A 23101-nucleotide genomic window follows, 5' to 3' on the forward strand; every position below is an offset into this window, starting at 1 on the left:
TTGAAAATGTTTTGAAGCTAAAAAAAAATTAAATTCTTGCATTCATTTCCCCCATCCCGCAGCTAGATCACACAGATAGCTTCTTGTCCACACTGGCTCAGCTGCTGGAGGCAAAACTGAAGACAAGCAACCCTGGCACTCCTCAAGCAGGCTTCAAAGAATAGTAGGATTCAAACAGGACAACAGTAACACAGAAACTGTTTTTCTATTGATCATGGGAGAAACAAGAGCTGGAAGACAGCATGAGAAATGTTAATAAATAACCTATCTATTTATACATATTTTCTTCCAGCCATGCATTTCTACAAAGTTATTTTAATTTTTGTTGAATAACTATGATCGTAGTTGTTATAGTTTTCTGTATTTATGGAGAGAGATTATTAAGTGCTTTCACCATTCTAATATGGAGGTGACTGATGAATATACTTCTAAAATCTTGTTTAATTTTGGATACGATTACATTTATAGAAATCTAATACTAGGTCTTTGAAATTTTATAGCCAACATAACCGGTGATAGAGCTCATCTTAGATATTTATATGTTTTACAGTTGTTTGCATAATATTTATAATGTGTGTGTGTGTTAAGTGCCGTCAAGTCGCTTCCGACTCATGGCAACCCTATGAATGAAAGTCCTCCAAAATGTCCTATCTTTGACAGCCTTGCTCAGATCTTGCAAATTGAAGGCTGTGGCTTCCTTTATTGAGTCAATCCATCTCTTGTTGGATTTATTTATAATAACAATGTACATATAAGCATCTCATAAGTGACTACAGTGGCATCAATGGACGTTCCAGTCAGATGATCAGGTGCATTCTCTATGCACTATCACAGACAGAGTGTATAGAGGGGACCAAGCACAAAGAATGCAGGCCATTTGGGGAGAACTTAAACCAGAATTTAGGTTAAAGATGTATATTTTTGTTTTTTCCCCTGTGTGCATTTAAATGACCACCTTCCCTATTTTGTAGTTTTTTCAAATAGAGGTAAACATTTTACATGTTTAACTGTCCATTGTTGGTTTGGATCAAAGCAAGTGTGAGTGGAGCCCCTTGCAACCCTAAACTCCTCACCCATTCCTGTGGGCCAGGAAGCCATTCAGAATTATAGGGGATGTGGCATAAGGGTGATGTGTGGGGGACCTTTCTGGATCCAAGACATTGATTTTAAAGAAATGCTGGATTTTTTTTATCACAGTCATTTTCCAGCTGCTAACTAATACACTCATACCCCTTGACACAAGTACAGCCCCACAGCTAAGTGTGCTGCATCTGATGGAAATAGAACCTGTTTCAATATAGAATATCCATTGCATTGAGAAAATTACCTGGAAAGATCTGTGAAGCACCCGCAGTACCTAGTTTCTGTAGGTTTATACTAGAAATAATGGTAACATTACTCTTTGCAATGTTACACCTTTTCTTTGGTTCCACACTTCCCTTGCATGACTTTATAGCAAATGAGATTGCTTCCAGGAGTACATTTGTACTCTGCCTTGCCTTCATAAATCAGCTTTAAACGTTATCAAAGATGATGTCAGTTCATCCCTCACCTTTATTCCTTGGCCAAGACTCTCCAGGGAGTTAATATCCAGACCTTCCTTGCAGGCCTGCAAACAGGAAATCACTTTCTGACTTTCAATTTTGCCTGGTCGGATAGTGAGGCTAGCAAGGCTGCCATGGAAATACTGAGCAAATCTGGGTTTAGTGACTTCACCACCTGTTTAGAAAAACACAAAACAAGAAGCACAAATCATCACTGATGATAACACCAAAATAGGGATTTATTTATGACTACCAGGTGTTCCAACATGGTCTTTCAAAGCAGACACAGTTAGCACTTCAGCTGCCATTTTTATCATTATCAGAATTTCAACTAAAATACAGCTTAAGCACGGTTACTCAGGATCACTAGTATTGTTAAGGTTCTATCACCATTTCCATTATTTCAAGCTCCTTTTTTAGAGGCATACAAATCAGCTGCAAAATTCATACTCATAGAAAGCATGGCATACACTCAGCCCCTTTTGCCCCAGCATGTGATGGAAAGCTTCTTATATGACTTTAAACATTAAACTATTGTTATTTCAGACTAAATTTGCAATTCTATAGATAAAAGAATTCTATAGATAAAAGTAACATGCTTGTCCTAAAAACAAATTATCACTGATAAAAATCATCCAGTGAAATTTGTTTCTGGGAATAGCAAATCTCTTGTAAAGCAATATATTGTTAGTTGATATTAAATTATCAAATTAACTTTCTACCAGTTTGCTTAGCTTTTATGTGCATTGCAATATGCCTCTTAATAATGAGTGCCTGGAATACAAGCAGAATGAAAACCAAGGAAATAAATCATTTGGAATTAATACTTGATTTCAATAACATCAGTGGGATTTTCTAAGTACAGGGATTTTTTGGCATTGATTTAATGGTATAGAATGAAAACTTGGTCTCTCAGGATCAGAACTGTATTCCTGGATATTGTGATTGTAACAGAGTAGACAAAATCTTGTAGTTATTCTCTTTTCCAGTTGTTACATGATGGGAAGGAAGGGGGGACTTTTGCACTACAGAGAGGACAGACATTTGAGCCTGCAATGCATCATGCTCCCCTTCTCCTAATCATGTTTAGGACTTACTGATGAACAGAAACAATAGTATTCTGGAGGCATAATCTTGCAATGTATAATTAATTTGTTATGCATCTTCATTTCTTGCAGTGTTTACTAAATTAATGACCATTGCTGAAAAATGGTTAGTGTACATATTCATTGAGCCTTCTTACTAACAAACCTTGTTATAATTATATTGCTTCTTAAGACCACTAATTAAAACAGTTTATAAACATTTACTTACAGTAAATATTGTTTTAAAATCCCAATTACAATACCTAATACCATGTAGAATGGCAATTAAAAGTAAGAAACATTTTGATCAGATATGGAGAATGAAGCAGTCAAAAGCAAACCAGACAAGTGAACATTACTCGTATTGATTGGAATATTTGTTATGCTCAGATTGCATTCACTCAGCATTATTCAAAGGCCTATTGTTGTTACTTTATTAATATTTATATAGAATTACCAACATATAATTCGCTTTGCAGAGTAGGCAGAATTGACTTTCTGTGTTTGTCTATGTACCTTTTATAATCTCAGGGCTCTTCTGGGATCCAGCACTTGATTATCCAGAATTTTCAGTTAACCAGCATTACCCAGAAGGCAAACACCTACAACCTGAGTCATCATACCCCTGCCCCAATCCTAACTCTCCAGCTGGCTAGCTTGATGCTTCCAGTCATTTCTAAGCTTCTGGTGGCTGGTGCTAACAGCTGACATTGTCCTTAGGTGCCTGGTTGTCCTCTCAGCCTGCAGTCAACTTTCAGGACCAAGCTCTGCAGGAGGTAGGGTTGCCAGGTCCCCCCTGGCCACCGGCGGAAGATGGGGGGGTAGGGTTGTTAGATCCAGGCTGGAAAACTCATGGAGATTTGGGGATGGAGCCTGGGGAGGACAGGGACCTCAGTGGGGTACAATGCCATGGAGCCCACCCTCCAAAGCATCCATTTTAGCCAGGGGAACTGTCATGCCCCCCCCCCCCCCGTGACGGACTCAGAGGAATCAGCAGAAGAACTGGAACAGGCGACCATGCCTCCTGGAAATGTGGCAGAGAAGCTGTCGGCTGATTTACAAGGGCTGGTTTACAAGAGGCTTCAACAGCTAAACAGCTTGATGGATTCCAGCCTTCCTTGGAAGCCAGAGGGAGGGAGACAGATGATGAGTTACAGCAAGAATCTGGCCCCATAGAGCTTCGAAGAAGAAAGCAGCGACAGCTGCTTAGTGAAAGATGGCACTGGACTAGATTACTCAGGCGTAAAGAGATTACAAAGGCTGAAGATGACAGTGAGTAATGGCAGGATCAAGCTAACTCCGATAACCAGCCAGATTTAAGGTGTGGCAAAACCCAGCTGAAACATGGATGCAACGTGCTGAACTCCGGCATCAGCCACACGCCACCCCAGCTTGCGATCTTGGACTGACTTCCTATACCAACCCGCTGACTTGCTAGTGACCCTGACCTCGGACGCCTCTGCTGTTTAGCCTTTGGTAAGTACCAGCCCCAGCCTGACTTTTGGATTGTTTATCAGACTTTGCTTTCCCGCTATCTCTACTGTTTAGTGCAGCCATCCGGCTGTAGAAGTTTTGGCTTCTGTGCTTCCCTCACATCCTGCCACTCCCTCCCTCAGCTCCCTCTGCCCCATGCTGCAGTAGCAGCCTGCCCTGCCTGCCCGGCCAGTACAGGAACTGATCTCTGTAGTCTAGAGATGAGCTGTAATTCCAGGGGATTCCCAAGTCCTGCCTGGAGGCTGGAATCCCTAGCAGAATGACACTAGGGCACCTGGCCCCCTTATCTGCCCACTGTATAGGACAGCTCAGGAGAAATGGGTAAGGGTCCTGCTAGGCATGGGGCTACCATGGCATTTCCAATGGGGAGGGGTTTGGTTGCTGTAGATTCCTCTTAGTAGGGCAGAGCACTTTTACTGTACATGGGAGGAAATGATTATCTAGGGAAGTTCATGACATTTTGACCTCTGACTTTCTCCACTGATTTGACTGCCGACTCAACCGCTTGACACACTAAAACAGAAACTTCCCCTCTGCTATTCTTATTTCCCCTCTGCTATTCTTATTTACTTGAGTACAAAATTATTATTTAATATGTATTTTGCTATTTATTTATTTGTGCATGTGTTGATACAATGCGAGAATATACAGAAGCTTGTTATGTTATGTAACCCTGGGAGCAGCAGCTTATTTCAGAGGCCAGTATTTCATGCTTCCCATCTCCCTCTTCCCAAATAAGCCACATCCCTTGAAGAACACTATATGACTGCAGTGCTCATTCAAACACACAGTGAAATGCCATATTGAATAGTGCAGTAAAATATAGTTTCAGAGCTCAAATATGTTATATTTTTGTAATACATATTCAAATACATTTTAGGACAAAACATAGGGGAAAATGAAAAAGAAGACTGGAAGGCCAAAATGGAATGCTCTGTGCAGATAATGATGATAGAATGTAGCCAGTAGAATTTGTTCGTATCTAATATATCACCTTTGTACACTGCACAGGAAAAGGTGGTTCAGAGAGAAAGACAGATAAAGGAGATTCTGGACCTGGAGATTCTGAGGGGAAAGTTTACAAGCTTCATTGGACTCGCTTTGAGAAGGCAGAAATACTTGTAGGTCCAAAGAGAGATTTTTAGTTGCATTCGTTATATTCTGGATGAGTTAACTTTTAAACACTTTGGTACTAATATTGGTTCAGAAGGGTAGCTGTGTGGGTCTGCAATAGAAGAGCTAGATTTAAGTCTGGTAGAACATCAGAGACCAACAATTTTAGACTAGAAGGTTTCAAGAGACAAAGCTCTCTTTGTCAGATACTTATCTGACAAAAAGAGCTCTGACTCTCAAAAGCGAATACTCTGGAAATCTTGTTAGTCTCTGAGTTCCTACTGGATTCCAATTGAGCTCTGCTAGTATTATTACACATGCAACAGGGTGAGGGACAGTGGCAGTAGTCTCAAGTGAGCACTTGCTTGAACTGAAACACAGAAGACCATCCCAGATGATCTTTTCCATGGGCAAGGATTATGCCAAACCACTCATGTAAAACAATCCATAAAATATTATTCTGAAAGTGGCCACACATCATTGCAATTAAATATGTACTATCATACCACTTTGTAAAACAGAAGCACAATGTTCATCAGAGTAATCTCTGGATCTACTACTATCAATATTTTTATTACAACATACACTTGCATTTTTTTTGTATTCCCTACATCTACATTATGATTATTGAAAAGTTAACATTGAAATATTACTGTCTTTCTGGAAAACGTCACGTTCCCAGGAGAAGGAGGAGTCTGAATATCATGGTAACAACAATTATTACAATCAATAATACTCATCTTTAAGACCACATCTGCTCACACAAATAGGAAAAAATGGACACCATCAGCTATTTCTAGAGAGTTCTGTCAGGGGAAAAAAATAATTTAGCATGGCTGTTGCCCATGCTACATGCTTCATGAACCATATTCACAAGTTTGAAAAATTGTTATAGACAAAACAGGTGTGCATAGAATCATGTGGAAAAATCCAAGTTTTTTCCTGATATACAATCAAGGAAAGCACAAAGCACTGCCAAATGCTTGAAGTATCATGATTTAAGGCAGCATTGAGATGAAATACGACTCTTTTCAAGGGACTACAGACACTGGTCAAGTCTGTCAGCAGCAAGTATCTTCTGACTTCACCTGGGCAACTTCATCTAGACAGTATGTATAAATAAAAGAGACACTCCAACTGAAACTTATTTATAGGTCCAGCAGAGGCGGCAAAACCATCTGCATCATAAAAATTAATGATGAACCGTAGGGCTGATGCACCACCTGAGCCCAGCCAAATGCAGCCAACCTTCACAACCACTTAAGAGTTTGGTAGAAATGAGAGGAAAAAAGAACAAGGACGTGACATTTCATCAGCTTTGAGATGACAAACAGATGTCCTTTTTTAACCTGCCATAAAAAAATTAACAGTTTGCGTAACTGAGAGAATAATCTACTCTTGCCAATGGTGCAAGAGAAACACTGAAGTTCTTGAACTCCGCAGAACTTATGCTACACATAGCTAGATCAAAGTCAGACTTTTTTGACTGTCTTCCCACCACTAACAATAATAAAACTATACAAATTTAGGATTGTGTATCATGTCAGCTTGGGAAAGAACATGAGAACGGATACGCTACCTGAAAGAGAAAAAAATGTGTAGCGGATTACAACTATAGGAGTATTGCTTTACTGAACAAAATTTTAGTGTCTGTTCAGATATCACGAACAAATCATGGTTGACAACAACAAGCCAGGAATTTTCCTGGCTAATGTGCTCATTTCCCCTTCCTTTGCTCCTTGAAAACAAAGGAAGGTAGGAAGGGAGGGAGGGAAGAACTGCTTCTCTTTTCTGCTAGTGGGAAGTGCTTTTTCAAGCTGGAAAAGGAATTTACCCCAGTTTTTTCAGCTAGGGGTTAGAATCTTAGTTTGAAGTCAAAAAAATAAACAATGAGTTGTCTGAAATAATGCATTATCTGAAATGAATACTGAATTGTCTGAAATGGCAATCATAACAAACTTTAATTTGTGCTATACCTGGAAGGCTGGTATGTTTGAGGGTGGAGGGAGGGGAGAAAGAATGCAAGCTCAAGGGCTTTTTGGCTCTCTCATGGACAAATTAAGCTTTGTTTGAATATTGTGTTAACATTTTATTTTAGATATCAAAATAAGATTACAAGAATATCTTTTACTAATGAAATCATAATCCAAACTCAGAAAAACTATACCATACTTGAAGCCAAGTAGAATTCAGATCTGGCATACAATCCTTAGCAAGGAGAAATTAAACACAAATGGCAAATCCATATTAACTTAAGCAAGGATTTATTTAAAAACCTCTTTTATCTTACCAAAAATACTCATTTTACATGACTTGCATATCTTCAAATTCGATCTCTGCTATTCTATATCAAATAATACAGAAAAGATCTGAAAATGTGTAGTAGAACTTTTGGTACACGCTACACAACAGAATAACTCCAGCAACATAAGCAGAGTATGTAAGTACAAGAAGTACAGGGCACACAAATACAAATTTAAACAGAACTGGGTTCTAAATGCTTGGTGCTGGCCTCTGTTGGGTATAGAACTCCAGCTAACTAAATGATTTATCTGACTTGCCATGTCAAGCGTGGACTCCTTACAGAACACCCAAAGTCTCTTGTATTACTGAATGAGCACAGGGGCTAGCAGAACTTCATGATGTTTCACATGTTATAATTTTAATGGATACATATATTGTAGTAAATAACATTACCCAACAAAACTGCCATGACTAAAGTCCAAGAGGAAAAAAAAGTTCACATCATAGAGAGCCAGAATACATATATTTTGGTGAGGGGAAAAAGAGATGTGTATGCATTTTACCATATACAATTTTATCATGAGGTCTTTCATATTTATTTATTTTCATTCTTATCACCAGCTCTACCCCATTAAAACTATACTGTATAAAATGATGGTAAAGAATTTTAAGGAAAACAGCGAGCTATTAAGGAGTTCCTGACCTGGATAGTCCCAAGCTAGCTTGATCTCGTCAGATCTGAAAAGCTAAACAGGGTCGACCCTGGTTAGAATTTGGTTGGGAGAGCACCAAGGAATGCCAAGGGCATGACACAGAGACAGGCAATGGCAAACTGTCTCTTTCCTTGAAAACCCTACGGGGTTGCCATAAATCAGCTGTGACTTGACGGCACAAACATACACACACATTAAGGATTTAGTTAAAACTTCTTTTGAGCAACCATACACATTGCAGGATTAGATTGTTAGGGTCAACATGGTTAATCTCACTGGTGATTAATACTGTAAAATCCAGAGTTTCTATTTCTTCAGAAAAAGCAATGTCAGACAGTATGTGTGACTATCTATAACTAGCAATGGATTCAGGTTTGAGTACAGAGATTGAGATGATGAGGAACACCGAAAAAAACAACATATTGTTTATATGATAATGTGGCTTAATTTGTTAACAAGATATTGCCTGAAGAACTACTCACTTCTGAATGCATTGTGGAACTGACACAAGTTAATTACTTCATCCCTCACCACATACTGTGAGATATCAGAATGGCTTTGCTGTATTGGAAGTAATGACTTTTCAGCTATGTTAAATTGGAGTGTAACCTTTTGACAGTAATTAACTTGTGTCGCTGCTATGGTGACAGGGGATAAAGAGTTATATGTATAGAAAAGATTGGTTCTTGAGGGGGAAACTATGAAATGGAGACATTATCTTTTCAAAAAGACTTTGGTGAAGTCTATAGAAAAGGATTGAGTGGATTACGAAGTCGCTTAACTTGCTTAGTTTTGTGACTGTCTTGGCCATAAATGGTTGTTTATACATAGAAGATCACAGAGAGAACTCAGAAACCAAGAACGAGTATTACCAAAGGATGCTATAGTTAAACTTCATTTGATTGGCTTTCCTGGAAGTAGAAAATGAACTGTAAACAAGTATTTGTTTTTGACCAATGCTGTCACCTTATCACTATCTGTAACTCCCCACCCCACTCCCCAAATTTCACAGATCTGCTGGAAGAGTTTTTGAGAGGATGAATTATTTCTATCTGATACTGTTCTCTCACTGATACTGTATTCATTAATGAGACTTCTCTCTAATAAATAACAGATTAGTCATTCAATTGCTTACTTTCTACAATGTCTTGATAAAGGCCAGCATCACTGTACATTATTACTTTAACTGTTTCTCTCAGAAGCACATTGTAAATAAGGCTCAAAGAGAAGTTGAATAGGGATTTCAGGTTCATGTACTATATCAGAAAGATTGGTGTTTGTTCACTGGAAATTTATACAAATAACACTGTGATCAAAAAATAAGCTTTCTTGTTGGAGAGTGAAGACCCCTATGGTCTTGACTTGGAGCAGTAAAATTTTGATATTTGAAAATCTCAGTTTCGTGATATAATCTTGAGAGAGACTGGTAAACAGACTTAGGTTGCAATCTTATGTACTCTTACCAGGGAGTAAGCCCCATTAAAGTCAGATGGCTTAGTTTGGAAGAACCATACTGAAGGTTGTGTTGTTACAACTGGCTTTATTTCAGATCTCGGCAAACTCTCGTACCAAACAAGAGTGTCTATTTCTCCTATAATCTGGGACACATTCAGAAGCCAATCAATATCAAAATGGTTCTGGATTTCCAAACAACAATGTTTCTTGTACTATCCAACAAACCAAATGTTATCATTAAAAATGATGTTTCTCTGAAGTCAACAGTAATATATTAGACACATTTTGTCATTGATTATTCACAGTATCCAGCATAATTATTTCACTTCTGAATTTCCTCCTATTGTTAAAATCATTAAAGGCATGCATTAATAGAGCTTAGCGATAATTATCAACAAATTACTACCAACTTGCTTCAGCTGCATGTCAACAGGTATGAATCTATCTGTATAACTTCTCCTCTGATTCTGACTACAATGAGTTAATCTGAAAATCAGAAATGATTGCACATGGGGTTTACTTAAAAACAGTAAAGGATGAACAGCTGACCTATTTTAAAAATATGGGATTAAGCTGTGGACACTGCTAGGGCATGGGAATAAGAAGGAATGGGGAAAACCCCTCTTCAGTTCTGTCCTGTAGAGATCCCTGATTAATGTCCTGTAAAACCTTGACATATAGTCTTTTTAATTAGTTTTTATTATCATATTTCATAATCAAACATACAATACAAAACAACAACACATAAACAATACATTACAGACATTAAATCTACCACAACCGAATAACAAACTTTCTCCGGGTGAACATAACCAATTTTGTTCCAATTTTATAATCTTCCCTATATTAAACTGTTCTAGCTTTGTAACATTATAATATGTACTACTTAATGTAAAGCCCTTCATTCACCTAAAATATGTACTATATACTAGCTCATAATTAAACTTAATTCTACTATTTCATTTATAATCTTGACATGTAGTTTAACCCACTCAGTGTATGATCAGTTATTACCATGGAGACAGACCATGAAACCCTGAACTGCCCCCAACAAGGTAGCCTCAGCATGAATATTGAAGTCACCCAGGACAGCCAGCCTAGGTGTCCTCAGCATCATTAGATCTGATACCCTCAAGGAATGCCTCTGTGCCTCCACCTGTGCTCTACATATTTGTAAATAAAACAAATACTACAAACAGAACAATCCTTTGGGATGCCTGCACTGTGGCAGCTGGCCATGGCATAACTGTGGTGCCACTAGTCCACTTCCTAAAGGGTTTTGTTACGTGGCACCTGGCAGGAAAAAGCTGTTAGTCGCTGGCTTTTGGTAGCAGCAACCATGCTAGCGCATTCCTCAGAGGTGTTGTGGAGAGGGGGTGAGGCTGTGATGCACATGGCAGCCAGAACCAATAAGGGGTTGACTGGCAGGGGGGCCAAGCCACACGGCTGTCAGAGCCCAGGGGCAAAAAGGCCAGGGATGCTAGCATGAGCATTATGTGGTGGCAAAAATGCCTCCAACAGGTCCATCAGTAGCTGTACGGACAGAAGATAGGCAAGAATAACCAACCACACACACACAAATATAATATTGTTAGTGTTCTGTAGATTCAGAAAAAGGAAAATACAGAGTTTCCACCAGGTTTGAAGGTCAACTGGTTTCTAGAATCACAGCAGGAACAGGTTGGAGTCTACTAGCTATTGACACAGGAGTTTGTACAGGAGGATCTTCTCCATCATCTCTTTTCCCCCAACAGTGCTCTGTGACCACCATCCCTCTCATTCTGATGCTGGGAAGGACATATCAAGTGGCATGGGAGAATGCAGAGAGGAGGGAGAATTCAGCAGAATATCCTCCTCCCCTTTGTGCCAGTGGAGTAAGCTTAGAAGGGCAAGCTCCATGCAAATGCAACAGGAAAGGGAGCAGTTTGCCCAATTTCTCATCTGAGGATCCACCAAAATTATTTTTAGAGGTCACAGGGAGTTGTTGAGGGAATGAAGGGAAGATCCACATCTGCAAACCTTTATACTGGCTGTTTCATAGAATCATGGAGTTGGAAGGGACCACCAGGGTCATCTAGTCCAACCCCCTGCACAATGCAGGAATTTCACAACTAACTCAATAGTTTCCAGTGGCGGTAGCAAGGCATAATCTATGAAAGTAGACAATAGGTCAAAGTCTGGTAAGCTTCATGAACAGGAAGGACAAATCTAGATGGAAGAGAGGGCAACTAACAGAAACATGGGCAAAAGATATGTCAGCTTGGTTCTCATAAAAATGACAAGCTGTTCATATGAAACAGCAAGTTAAGGTATTGAAGGTTTATACTACAAGTTGCTACTTCATTGGTCCTCTGGGTCACCTGATAGACTGAAGAATCATCAGGGCTGAGGCTTGAATCATCCCCATTCAGGCCAGCTGCTTTAATGTCTTACAAGAGCAAAGGATAATGGGCTTAATGTGTGTGTGTGTGTATATATATATGTGTGTGTGTGTATATATGTGTGTGTGTATATATATGCCTTCTGACCAGCTGCTCCAGTTGTCAGGAAGCAAAAAGGTCACGACTGATTCCCAGGGCTTCCAGTCTGAGACCCAGTTTTGTCCTGTCCATGGATCTCTAACTAGCTAAAGAAGTTGTTGTTTTTCTAGTGTGAGATTTTCACTGTTACAGAGACATAGAAACTTTACTCTGGATCATTATAATGACACATATTTCACAAACATAATATATGACCATTTTTGTGGCATCATCAAGCTTTTAACATACTGTAGAAGTCCTCATATCTCAATTTATATATTACAGACTGTGTTATTACCTTGCCAACAAGCACCAACCGTTAGTTGCATTGCTATATGTGATGGATGAATTGGCCAGTCATTAGTTACAAGATAAGGTTCATATGTTGTGCCATCCATATACAAGGTAACTACTGGAAACTCAACGTTGACGATATAGTAGTGCCATTCTTTATCACATATCTAAACAATAAAAGAAAGGGAGAGAAAATATACTTAGTGATTGTTTTTATCCAAGCAAATTATGCTAATTAGTAGCTCCATCAAAAGACTTGACCACTATCCTAGAGAATCTTAGAGAACTATTGATATTTCCTATAAATACATGTACATATTTAATATGAATATTTGTATGTTATTTATGATTTTACATACATTAAAAGGAGTATCCCATTTAAAGACAACATGAAATAAGAACAGTTGTGTGGACTGTTCTTACAGCACAGAATTCTCCTGAGTAAGGATATCTGCAGAATTTCATGAGTTGGCTGAAATGGGACAATGTAAGGATTCGTTTTGCCCAGTGGTACTTCAGACATCAGTTTATGTATGCTGTGAAGTGCCAAGTTACAATATCTATATAGTAGGATACACTGGCTATTTTTGTTTGAGCGTGTGTATGGAAGTGTTTCATGGTATCTTCCCAGAATACTGAATGTAAGTCCCATCATTAGAACAGCAGCAAGAATGAACATTCTGGGCTTGCCTACATCTCCAGGAACAACATAATGAAATGCTATTGTTGCTTTTAATTTGTTATGCTGTCATTTCAGGCATCCTTGAGAACCCACTGACAATAAGTAGCAAATATCCTGCTGCAACAATAAACTATTCTGCGGCGGGTGGGGGGGGGGAAGTACAATGATAAAATATACTGATTTGTGAAAAGTCAGGAGTGTTTATTCAGTTCTTGAAAAAGTTTATATTTGTATTAAAATAATAATCGATACTATTGTTCCCGTTAAATAAAAATGAACAAAAGTGTGTTTTACCCACTCTTGACTGTGCAGATCAGTTAATATGTAAATTGACTCGGATTACTTCTATTTGGGAATTAGATGTGATAGTGGGAGATCATTGATCTATGAAATCCATGGGTCTCCTTGCTTCTTTTTTATTTCTTATTTGTACCCTGCCTTTTTCCAGAGTGGGAACCCAAAATGGCTTACATTGGTTTCCTCTCCTCCATTTTATCATAACAACTCTATGAGGTAGGTTAGGCTGAGAGGATCTGACTGGCCAAAGGTCACAAAGCTAGCTTCCATGGCGAAGAGGGGATTTCAACCTAGATCTCCCAGATCTTAGTTGGACACTGTAAAGACTACACCATGCTAGCTAATAGAAGTTAATAGAAGCCTCTGATGTGCTTGGGTTTTGGATTAGGGCTGTGGCACATTTGTGCGTGTGGGGGGGATTTAAATCAGGAAAATGCCAAAGGGAAAAGCTACTATGTCTAATAGACTGGAGCAATCCTGCATGGTAGCTCTTTCACAATTTATTTAAAAAGCCACTACCAGCCATTGGGAAGGGGAGCATGCAATCTGGTTCAGAATTACAGTGATGAGGAAGAAGGCATTAACTCTAAACTTATGGCTTAGATTGCACTGATAATGCCTGATATATTTTATTGTGTTTGTTTCATCTATTTGTGCCCTTAGGAGAGTTGGAATCCGCAACTAATGAACTCATGTACACATGAACCTGCCTCATGCTGTGTCACCCAGTTGGTCTATGATGGTCCATCTTGTCTAGTCTGACTGGCAGCAGCTCTCTAGGTTCTCAAGTTGAGGTGTTTCACATCACCTACTGCCTGACCCTTTCAACTGGAGATGCCAGGGATTGAACCTGTGATCTTTTGCCTGCAAGGCAGGTGTTCTGTCACTGAGCCATGAACTCACCGCTACTGATACTGACCTACTGATTGTGCAGGAAAGTCAATTATGGAGAGGAGAGAAATTTATGCTGATATCACGGCCAGTAAGATCAATACAACATCCCCTCACCTCCACCTGCCCACTGCTGCCTGGTGCAGCAGCTGGATAAAATGGGAGGGGGGTAGGAAGTGTCATTGTGACAATGGCACAATGTCACTTTCAGTCACTTTCAGTTTTGGAGCCGCAGTAGGAATCCTCCAAATTTCTCTGTTATCTGACCAGATTTCACATCACAGCATCACCTTCTGACACTAGCCTCACACCCAAAAGCTCGTTAGGTAGCCAGTCCTCATTTGGCGATCCTAAACAGTAAACAGTTTTTATTTCTTCCAAAGGAAACAGGAGGAATTAAGCCTCAAAATGGCAAGTTAGGGGGAAAAGTTTCACTTTTTCTTCATTCTTTATTTCCTCTAGCACTTCTAGATTGGTTTTGTTTAGTAAAAAAAAAAGGGTTCTTAGTTAAGCACAGAAGTGTTTCATTTTTTGTTGTGCTGTTTTCATAACTAACTAAATAACTAGCAAATTTTACTATTATACAAAAAGCCAATATAAAACAATACATTTCCCCTTGAATACAGGCAGTAGTTTCTCCTTCCCTTGAGTGTATGTCCCAAACCACATGGGACGTTAAGAGATCTACAACCAGAACCTCCAACATAAAATGTAGCTCCCAAAGCAGTTGGGGAGGCAATATAGATTAGGGCTTCCGTCCTGGGCTAATGGATTGAAACCCCTATTCCCATGTTGTTTCTCAATCAAAGCTTTTCAACAGCCAAAAAAGGGCGGGCATACAAGTTGTCACTCCTTCCCCTAATTTGTTTTCAGCTACTGTGCTTTGATCTTGAAGCACTTGGGTTTAAAGAGGCCATATGGTCAAGGCCAGAGAGTCAATGCATTAATTTCAGAGCCTATTTATTCTTAGACATCTCCTTTGGGTTTCTTGGTCTATTTTCTAGAATTTGTCACTATAAGTTGTTGTGCCAGTCTGAGGGGTGTGTCAGAGATGTATGCTGAAATTAGTCTATAATAACCTCAGGAGCTAAAGTAGAACTACTGGACTGTAGACATGCCACTTGAAAGTATCCTCTGAGACCACAGCTTTGCTGAAAGAATCCTGGAAACCAAGGCCGTTAATGTAATGTTGCTCCTGCTTTATCTGTCATTTGCCAGATTTAATTACTTGCGTATCTACTTCCAGCCTCTTCCTTCCTTCTTCAGCTGTTGAAATGAAAAACAGCCTTCGTTCAGCTCCTACTGAGCAGAACAGCATACCTTCTCTCTCCGCTTTGTTGACTTCCCATCTGTTTTTCATCTCATACCTGGCAAAATATCTTTTCACAGTTATCTTTGCCTCTGCGTCACTCTTCCTCTAACTTTTTTTTTTTTGGCTTTTGTTTTAACTTTGCACCTGCAGTATTTAATGCTGTGAAGCACTATGGTGTGTGTAATTAGTGTTAAAAACACAGAAATCAAACTGCAGTATATTTTAATGAAACAGCTTCTATACAATGTTGACTACTTTTATAAATCTCTTTTGAACCTCTGCATATAACGATGCAATACAATGAATTTCATTGAATAACACAGATGCAAAACTAATAATCAGATGATGCTGCAAAACCAGAAAATCTAGAATGCCATACAAAAAATGCCCATGTTCTATAACCAGAAAATCCAGAGCTGAGCACAGAAAAATTATACCATATTGTATTTTTTTTTATTCTTGTACACAGGCAAGGAAACAAACACAAAAATACCTGAAATTCTATGAGCAATTATCTGTAGAGTCAAAGGAAAGGGAGGAGAATATATGCTTAACAATATCTTCTAGTAATGCTCTAACTTGGCAAAAAAAAAATCTCCACATTTTACTTGACATTGTGAGAACTGCTTTAAAAAGCAAACTTGTTATTCTGAAAAAATAAACACCCCCTTGAAATTGGTTCTTGTAGGTTATCTGGGCTGTGTGACTATGGTCTTGGTATTTTCTTTCCTGATGTTTCGCCACAGCTGTGGCAGGCAGCTTCAGAGGAGTAACACTGAAGGACAGTGTCTCTCAGTGTCAAGTGTGTAGGAAGAATAATATATAGTCAGAAAGGGGTTGGGTTTGAGCTGAATCATTGTCCTGCAAAAAGTATCAAAGGTAATGTGCTAATCATTGTCCTGTAAGTATCAAGATAATGTGCTATGAGGGTGTGGTATGTTAATATGGAACCATTGTATCCTGAAGTGATCTGTTAATGTGTGAAATCCAAAGCTAATCTGCATGGCTATTGTGGACTGTAGTCTTTGTTAGTCTGGAGGTTTTCAGGACAGGAAGCCAAGCCTTATTCATTCTTAAACTCTCTTATTTTCTGTTAAAGTTGTGCTGATGTTTATGAATTTCAATGGCTTCTCTGTGCAATCTGACAAAATAGTTGGTAGAATTGTCCAATCTTTCAGCGTCTTGGAATAAGACCGTGTCCTGTTTGTGTCAGGACCACTCTTCCTACACACTTGACACTGAGAGACACTGTCCTTCAGTGTTACTCCTCTGAAGATGCCTGCCACAGCTGCTGGCGAAACGTCAGAAAGAAAATACCAAGACCATGGTCACACAGCCCGGATAACCTACAAGAACCAATGAACTCTGACTGTGAAAGCCTTTGACAATATTTTACCCCCTTGAAAGTTTAAATAGTTTCAACAATGACCCTACCCCAAAGCCAATGCTTCTATGTATTTAGCCACACTGGAGATTATTTGACCAGACATTATATATGCTCGCCATCAGTAATCCCTGATCCTTTTTCTTCTTCATGCTACACTTTCACATTTTCCAGACTGCTCAGCCACATTTCAACCGGTAATATTTTTGGTACTTTAAGCCATTACTTATGATTGAGATGATAATGGAGGATATTATAATATCCTATTCACAACAGAGTACTATCAATAGCAAGCCAAGTCCTCTGAGTTGTCTGAATACTATTAATTGCTTTAAAGGCATCTCTACCTGACTTTAGCCTTGGACCATGATCACAAATGAGTAGGGCTGCCAGGTCTCCCTTCGCGATTGGAAGGTTTTAGGGGGCGGAGCTGGGACGGCCACGTGTGCATGCGGTCACATGCATGATCACATGATATCACGTCTGGGTTTACTTCTGGAAGCGCCTCATCACCACAGCTGATTTAGCGCTCAACTCCCCATTTTTGGGGTTTGAGCGCTAAAGCAGCAGCGGCGATGCAACACTTCTAGGGGGTAAACGTGTGTGCACCTGCTCGAGCACACGATCGCCATTCCGGAAAAGCTGGGTGGATTGGCAGGCACTTGCCCTCCAAAACCACCCATGTGACAACCCTACAAATGAGGCCATTTCAGAACGTACCCTGTTACATCCAATTTCATCCCTCTTTCTCTTTAAATGTGTTTGGTACATTTCTGCATGATCATGTAAACAGCGTGGCAAATGGGCGCATCTAAAGTGGATTTGTTCCAGATGGGAAATCCTGGTAGCAAGCTTGCCTGCTTGCTAGGATAAATGACACAAACACATTGTCTGAAGTCAGTGCATTTATAGTATTTATCATGCAGCAGGCCATATCCAAAACAACCCATTTGCTTTGAATCCCCTCTAGACTTTGCAGTACAACATATTCACAGTGCTCATACATAAATCTTCACCATGACAGAGAACTCCAATTGAGTAAGAACATCCCTGCAGAATTTTAGATGTCACCATTGTGAAAAGTTAGTAAACATGTGGGGTTAGCTCAGGCTCCGCATTTTTATTTGACAGCAAGAGAGAATAACAAAAGCAGCTAGAAGCATTTCTCTGTGATTCTTTGCTGGAGGGCTTTAGCATTATCCTTTCCACCACAGCATCCAGATCAAACACTCTGCTCTACTACACAAGAGGCCACACGCTTCTCAATCTGCTTCAAAATCTGTCACCTTTTACCCTTTCAGAGAAATATCTTTCATTTTAATGCACTCATACCCCAGAAACAGCATATGTGTCACAGAGGGAGGGAGACATAGACAAACATACCATTGAAAATAAGGTAGAGGGACATGGAGGGGAATTTTGTGGAGGAAAAGTAGGAACTTTCTGAATTCATCCTCATATTGAGGGGGAGGGGACAGAGAACTTGCCTCTTAATGCGTCAGAAGATTGGGGGGAGAGCACTGGTAAATCAATTCTAGGCTTTATCCCTTCTTGCACAAATGGGATAGGGCATTATTTTCTCTAATGTTAATGTTTCTCTAATTATTTTCTCTAATCTTTTTTAGACATGCAATATTTGTGTGTACATGTGTGGGCTTCTTGATAAGCAGTAACCTAAGGAGAACAATATGGCTTGAAGGAAAGAGGAAAACACAGGCAATAAGATGATAGTCAGTGAGAAACTTGAGACAAAAGGAAGTGATACAGGGAAGACATTTTCCATTATTTAATCTTCTAACAACTCCGATAAGGTTGCCAACCTCCAGGTGGGGCCTGGACATCTCCAGAATATAGAGATCGGTTTCTCTGAAGAAAATGGCTGTTTTGGAGGGTGGACTCTATGGCTTTATAGCCCACTTTATGTCCCTCCTCTCCCCAAACCCCACCCTCCTCACCCTCAACCTCCAAAACCTTTTAGGACATTGTCTCCTGTGAAGTAGTACATCAAAGTACAGCTTTGCTTTTGTGGGACCTCTTCTACCACAATACAATGGAATTTGGCCTTGTGGTAGAAATATACCCCAAAGGCAATATGCGTATTTTTTTCAGGGTTTTTTGAAGGTTGAAAGGGTTTAACTGCCAAGCCACAAATAGAATGCTTACATTGTATTTAGGAGATTACTAGATTTTTAAACTACTAAGTAATTCTTTTGAAAGAGCACTGTGAACAAGCTTTGCCACTATCCTTCTAATATAGATGACAAGAAGTTAAATTAATTGAACAGGCTTCAGCAAGAGAATTTTCCCATTAGAATATCCTGTATAATATGCATATCGTAGCTGTGCTACAGAACAACTACCACTCCAAAGGCAACTGATGCGTGGGATTCTAAAAGACAGCTCCATCGGTATCTTCTCTGGACAGTTTTGCATTCAAAGAGTAGACATATCCTTTGAAAAGAAACCCAACCGAGGCAATACAGACTTATCATTTCAGAAATTCCTTGGGATCCAGATTTAAATTGTATTTTAAAACCGGAAAGTATGTTTCTTGTTTGCTTGCCCCAGAAGTCAGGTGAGAATGTTAACTATTCTGTTTGTGAAATGATTCATTGCATGAGAGATTGATGAGTTCTACACGGAGTGAGACTAAGGTGAGAACACACAGGCGCTCTGTCACTCCTACAGTGGATTAAATGCCTCATTCCTCACGAATAAAGGAGTGTTTTAGGGGGGGAAATCACATGAGGTTTTAGATTTCATTTTAGGAATACAATTTCTTTGTTTCTTTCTTAGTGGGTATCCTGTCTATGAGAAAACTATTACCAAAACCAGCATATAAATGTAATAACAGATACCGAATATTAAATGTCTCTAGCTAATGAGTGCCAAGGGCTTAGTCACTCAGACGCCAGCAGTTCATGTACTTATTCCTTTCACTTCTCCATTTCTTTGTATTAAGGTATCTATTTAACTATCATCCATTGGGGTTCAAGGCAAAATGCCCAGATTTTATTCTGTGAATTAAGCTAACTGTATTATTCATCAGCTGTGAATATCATAGTTATAGGATTGCCAACCTCCAGGTACTAGCTGGAGATCTCCTGCTATTACAACTGATCTCCATCCAATAGAGATCAGTTCACCTGGAGAAAATGGCCGATTTGGCAATTGGACTCTATAACATTGAAGTCCCTCCCCTCCCCAAACCCCACCCTCCTCAGGCTCTGCCCCAAAAACCTCCTGCCGGTGGCGAAGAGGGAACTGGCAACCCTACTTAGTTAGCATTCAATAGCACTTTCCAAAATAATCTATGTCACTCTTTCTAATCTTGGAAAGCAGGACTGTACTTCTGCAATTTGTAGCTATTGTTTATAAAGTGTACTTGATTTACCTCTGTTTCATAACCAAATATTAGTTGTCAGTTCCAGTAGTTCATTTGCTTCTGACTCATTCATGTGTACATTACTTGGAGTGGTTTGGAGCAGCTGATTCTGGTCGGGAGAACTGTGTTTGATTCCCCACACCTCCACATGAGTGGTGGTAGGCTAATCTGGTGAACTGGATTTGTTTCCCCACTCCTACCCCCAAAGTCAGCTGGGTGACATTGGGCAAGTTACAGCTCTGTTAGAGCTCTCTCAGCCCCACCTACTTCACAGGGTGTCTGTTGTGGGGAAGGGAAGGGAAGGTGATTGTAAGCCGATTTGAGTCTCCCTTAAGTGGTAGAGAGCCACTAGGAGCCCCGTGGCGCAGAGTGTTAAGCTGCAGTACTGCAGTCAAAAGCTCTGCTCACGACCTGAGTTCGATCCTGACGGAAGTCGGTTTCAGATAGACGGCTCAAGGTCGACTCAGCCTTCCATCCTTCCGAGGTCGGTCAAATGAGTACCCAGCTTGCTGGGGGTAAAGGGAAGATGACTGGGGAAGGCACTGGCAAACCACCCCGCAAACAAAGTCTGCCTAGAAAACGTCGGGATGTGACGTCTCCCCATGGGTCAGGAATGACCCGGTGCTTGCACAGGGGACCTTTACCTTTACCTTTATCTTAAGTGGTAGAGAAAGTCGGCATATAAAAACCAACTCTTCTTCTTCTTCTTCTTCTACTACTACTACTACTACTACTACTTTAATCATAGCCTAACCCACTTTGATAAAAACTCAATTTGTTGGATGGATTTTTATGACCATTACTTTAATCAGACAATGGCTTGGATCCATAGCAGTGTTTCCATGAGTGCAAGGACTTTCAGCCACAGAGTGTGATTTCCTGTCTCTGCCCAAATGCTTTTCTCACTAAAGCATGTGGAAGTCCTTGAGTCCACAGAAACAGTGTTCTGGATCCAAGCCAATTGTTTTCTGTAGTCACCATCCATTGGAGCTATGACTTGCTGAAAGTCTTCCAGAGACTCTTCCATCCAAGGGAGACTAAACTCTGTAGTATGTTTATGAATGTCATACTAATCATGCCGGATCACCTGCCAATTAGTATATAGCAAATGTATATGAGGTGTCTCTACAGACCTGCTCACAACCTGCCAGTAACAAACAGGAAGCTAACTGAACAGATTCAAGTCAGTTTGGATGCATCTGGTTTGCACAATTACCCTGCTTTCTTGCATGATTAGACTGATGTCTTGCAGCCACTACTCCCTGCCACCTGCCTGTAAAGGTAAAGGCAAGCACCAGATCAGCAGAACTTAAAAGTGTTTGCCCATGAGCCCAGATACTCTTTTAATCAGTTCTTGCAATCACTTTTTGTATAGGTTAATACTGTGCACATGTGAGAAGTAGGCAATGTAATCTTTTGATGTCAGTCATAAAAATGGTACATCTAATTGCACAGGTGCAAAGAAGAGATAAACACAAGCGATCCTGTGCTTTACCAATACGAATCAAGACCCCAGTGCATAATGCTTCTTCTCCAGTAAATGAGATTATTTGGTTAACAACATGGCCCTGTAGCAAACACAGCTATTGCCCAGGCCTACCACAGTGCTATGCTCAAGACAAACCTTCCCCAGGGAACAGCAAAGTGATCCAATCAGAAGTTCACCTTGTGTGTAATCAAGGAAGTTCGTGCAAGGGAAATATGCCTAGTATCATGTTTCTGTCAAAGTTCTCAGCATGCCTCCTCACTGTTTGTGTAAGTGGGGAATATTTAACAATGATTGGTTCTTGTAGGTTATCCGGGTTGTGTAACCGTGGTCTTGGAATTTTCTTTCCTGACGTTTCGCCAGCAACTGTGGCAGGCATCTTCAGAGTAGTAACACTCCTTCAGTGTTACTACTCTGAAGATGCCTGCCACAGTTGCTGGCGAAACGTCAGGAAAGAAAATTCCAAGACCACGGTTACACAACCCGGATAACCTACAAGAACCAATCATTGTTAAATATTCCCCAATGAACCAATGAACTCTGACCGTGAAAGCCTTCGACAATATTTAACAATGACTTCAGGGCCATAGCTAGAGATGAACAGATGCATTTAGTGGTAGTTTACAGCCTTATAAAATTAGAACTCCTCTCCTTCGTTCCTCCACACATTAAAAAAAGTTAGTTCTGCTGCATGTTCTTTTTTCTCCTAGTCCAGCTAGTACTGCTCTGAGCCAGTATTTGAAGCAAAAAGTTTGAAAATTATTCATAATCCAGCAGTTCTGATTTTTAAAATGAGTCTAATCACTTTATTCTAACAATTGAATAAAACTGCTAAAATTATTATGAGGGAATAGTTTCATTGTTTCTCATACTGTTCTGGACTTGTATTTCTTTGCACAATCCCTTGATCTGAGTTCTCAATGATAGCCATACGCTGTCAGTGAATAAAAAATATGGGATTTTTGTTAAAGAAAGCATATTCTCATACATGAGAATAAAAAGGTTCAGTAAACCCAAGCCAATCAAATTAAAGGCCAGTAGACCGAAGGAGGCGTATTCTTTTTGAGCTTGTGAGTTTTCCCCGCGATAGAGGATGCACTTGCTTGCTCTTCCTCTACATCAAACCATCCATTTGAATCTTAGCTCTTTTAACAGGGATTTTTATTTCATCACATAGTCTCTTTGAGCAAGTTTGTGCATAGT

General features: G+C 39.8%; 1 protein-coding gene across 1 annotated transcript in view; it reads right to left on the bottom strand.

Annotated features, from left to right (window-relative positions):
• CLSTN2 (calsyntenin 2) overlaps window positions 1-23101 on the bottom strand; it is a 451209-nt gene that overhangs the window by 21294 nt on the left and 406814 nt on the right. The window contains exons 9-10 of the mRNA XM_056849471.1: window positions 12466-12628; window positions 1553-1719 (exon numbers count right to left, since the gene is read on the bottom strand). Of these exons, the coding sequence (XP_056705449.1) occupies window positions 1553-1719; window positions 12466-12628 (330 nt within the window). The remainder of the gene's footprint in view (window positions 1-1552; window positions 1720-12465; window positions 12629-23101) is intronic.

This window comes from Euleptes europaea, chromosome 5 (assembly GCF_029931775.1).
Source record: "Euleptes europaea isolate rEulEur1 chromosome 5, rEulEur1.hap1, whole genome shotgun sequence".
In the NCBI taxonomy this organism is placed as follows: domain Eukaryota; kingdom Metazoa; phylum Chordata; class Lepidosauria; order Squamata; family Sphaerodactylidae; genus Euleptes; species Euleptes europaea.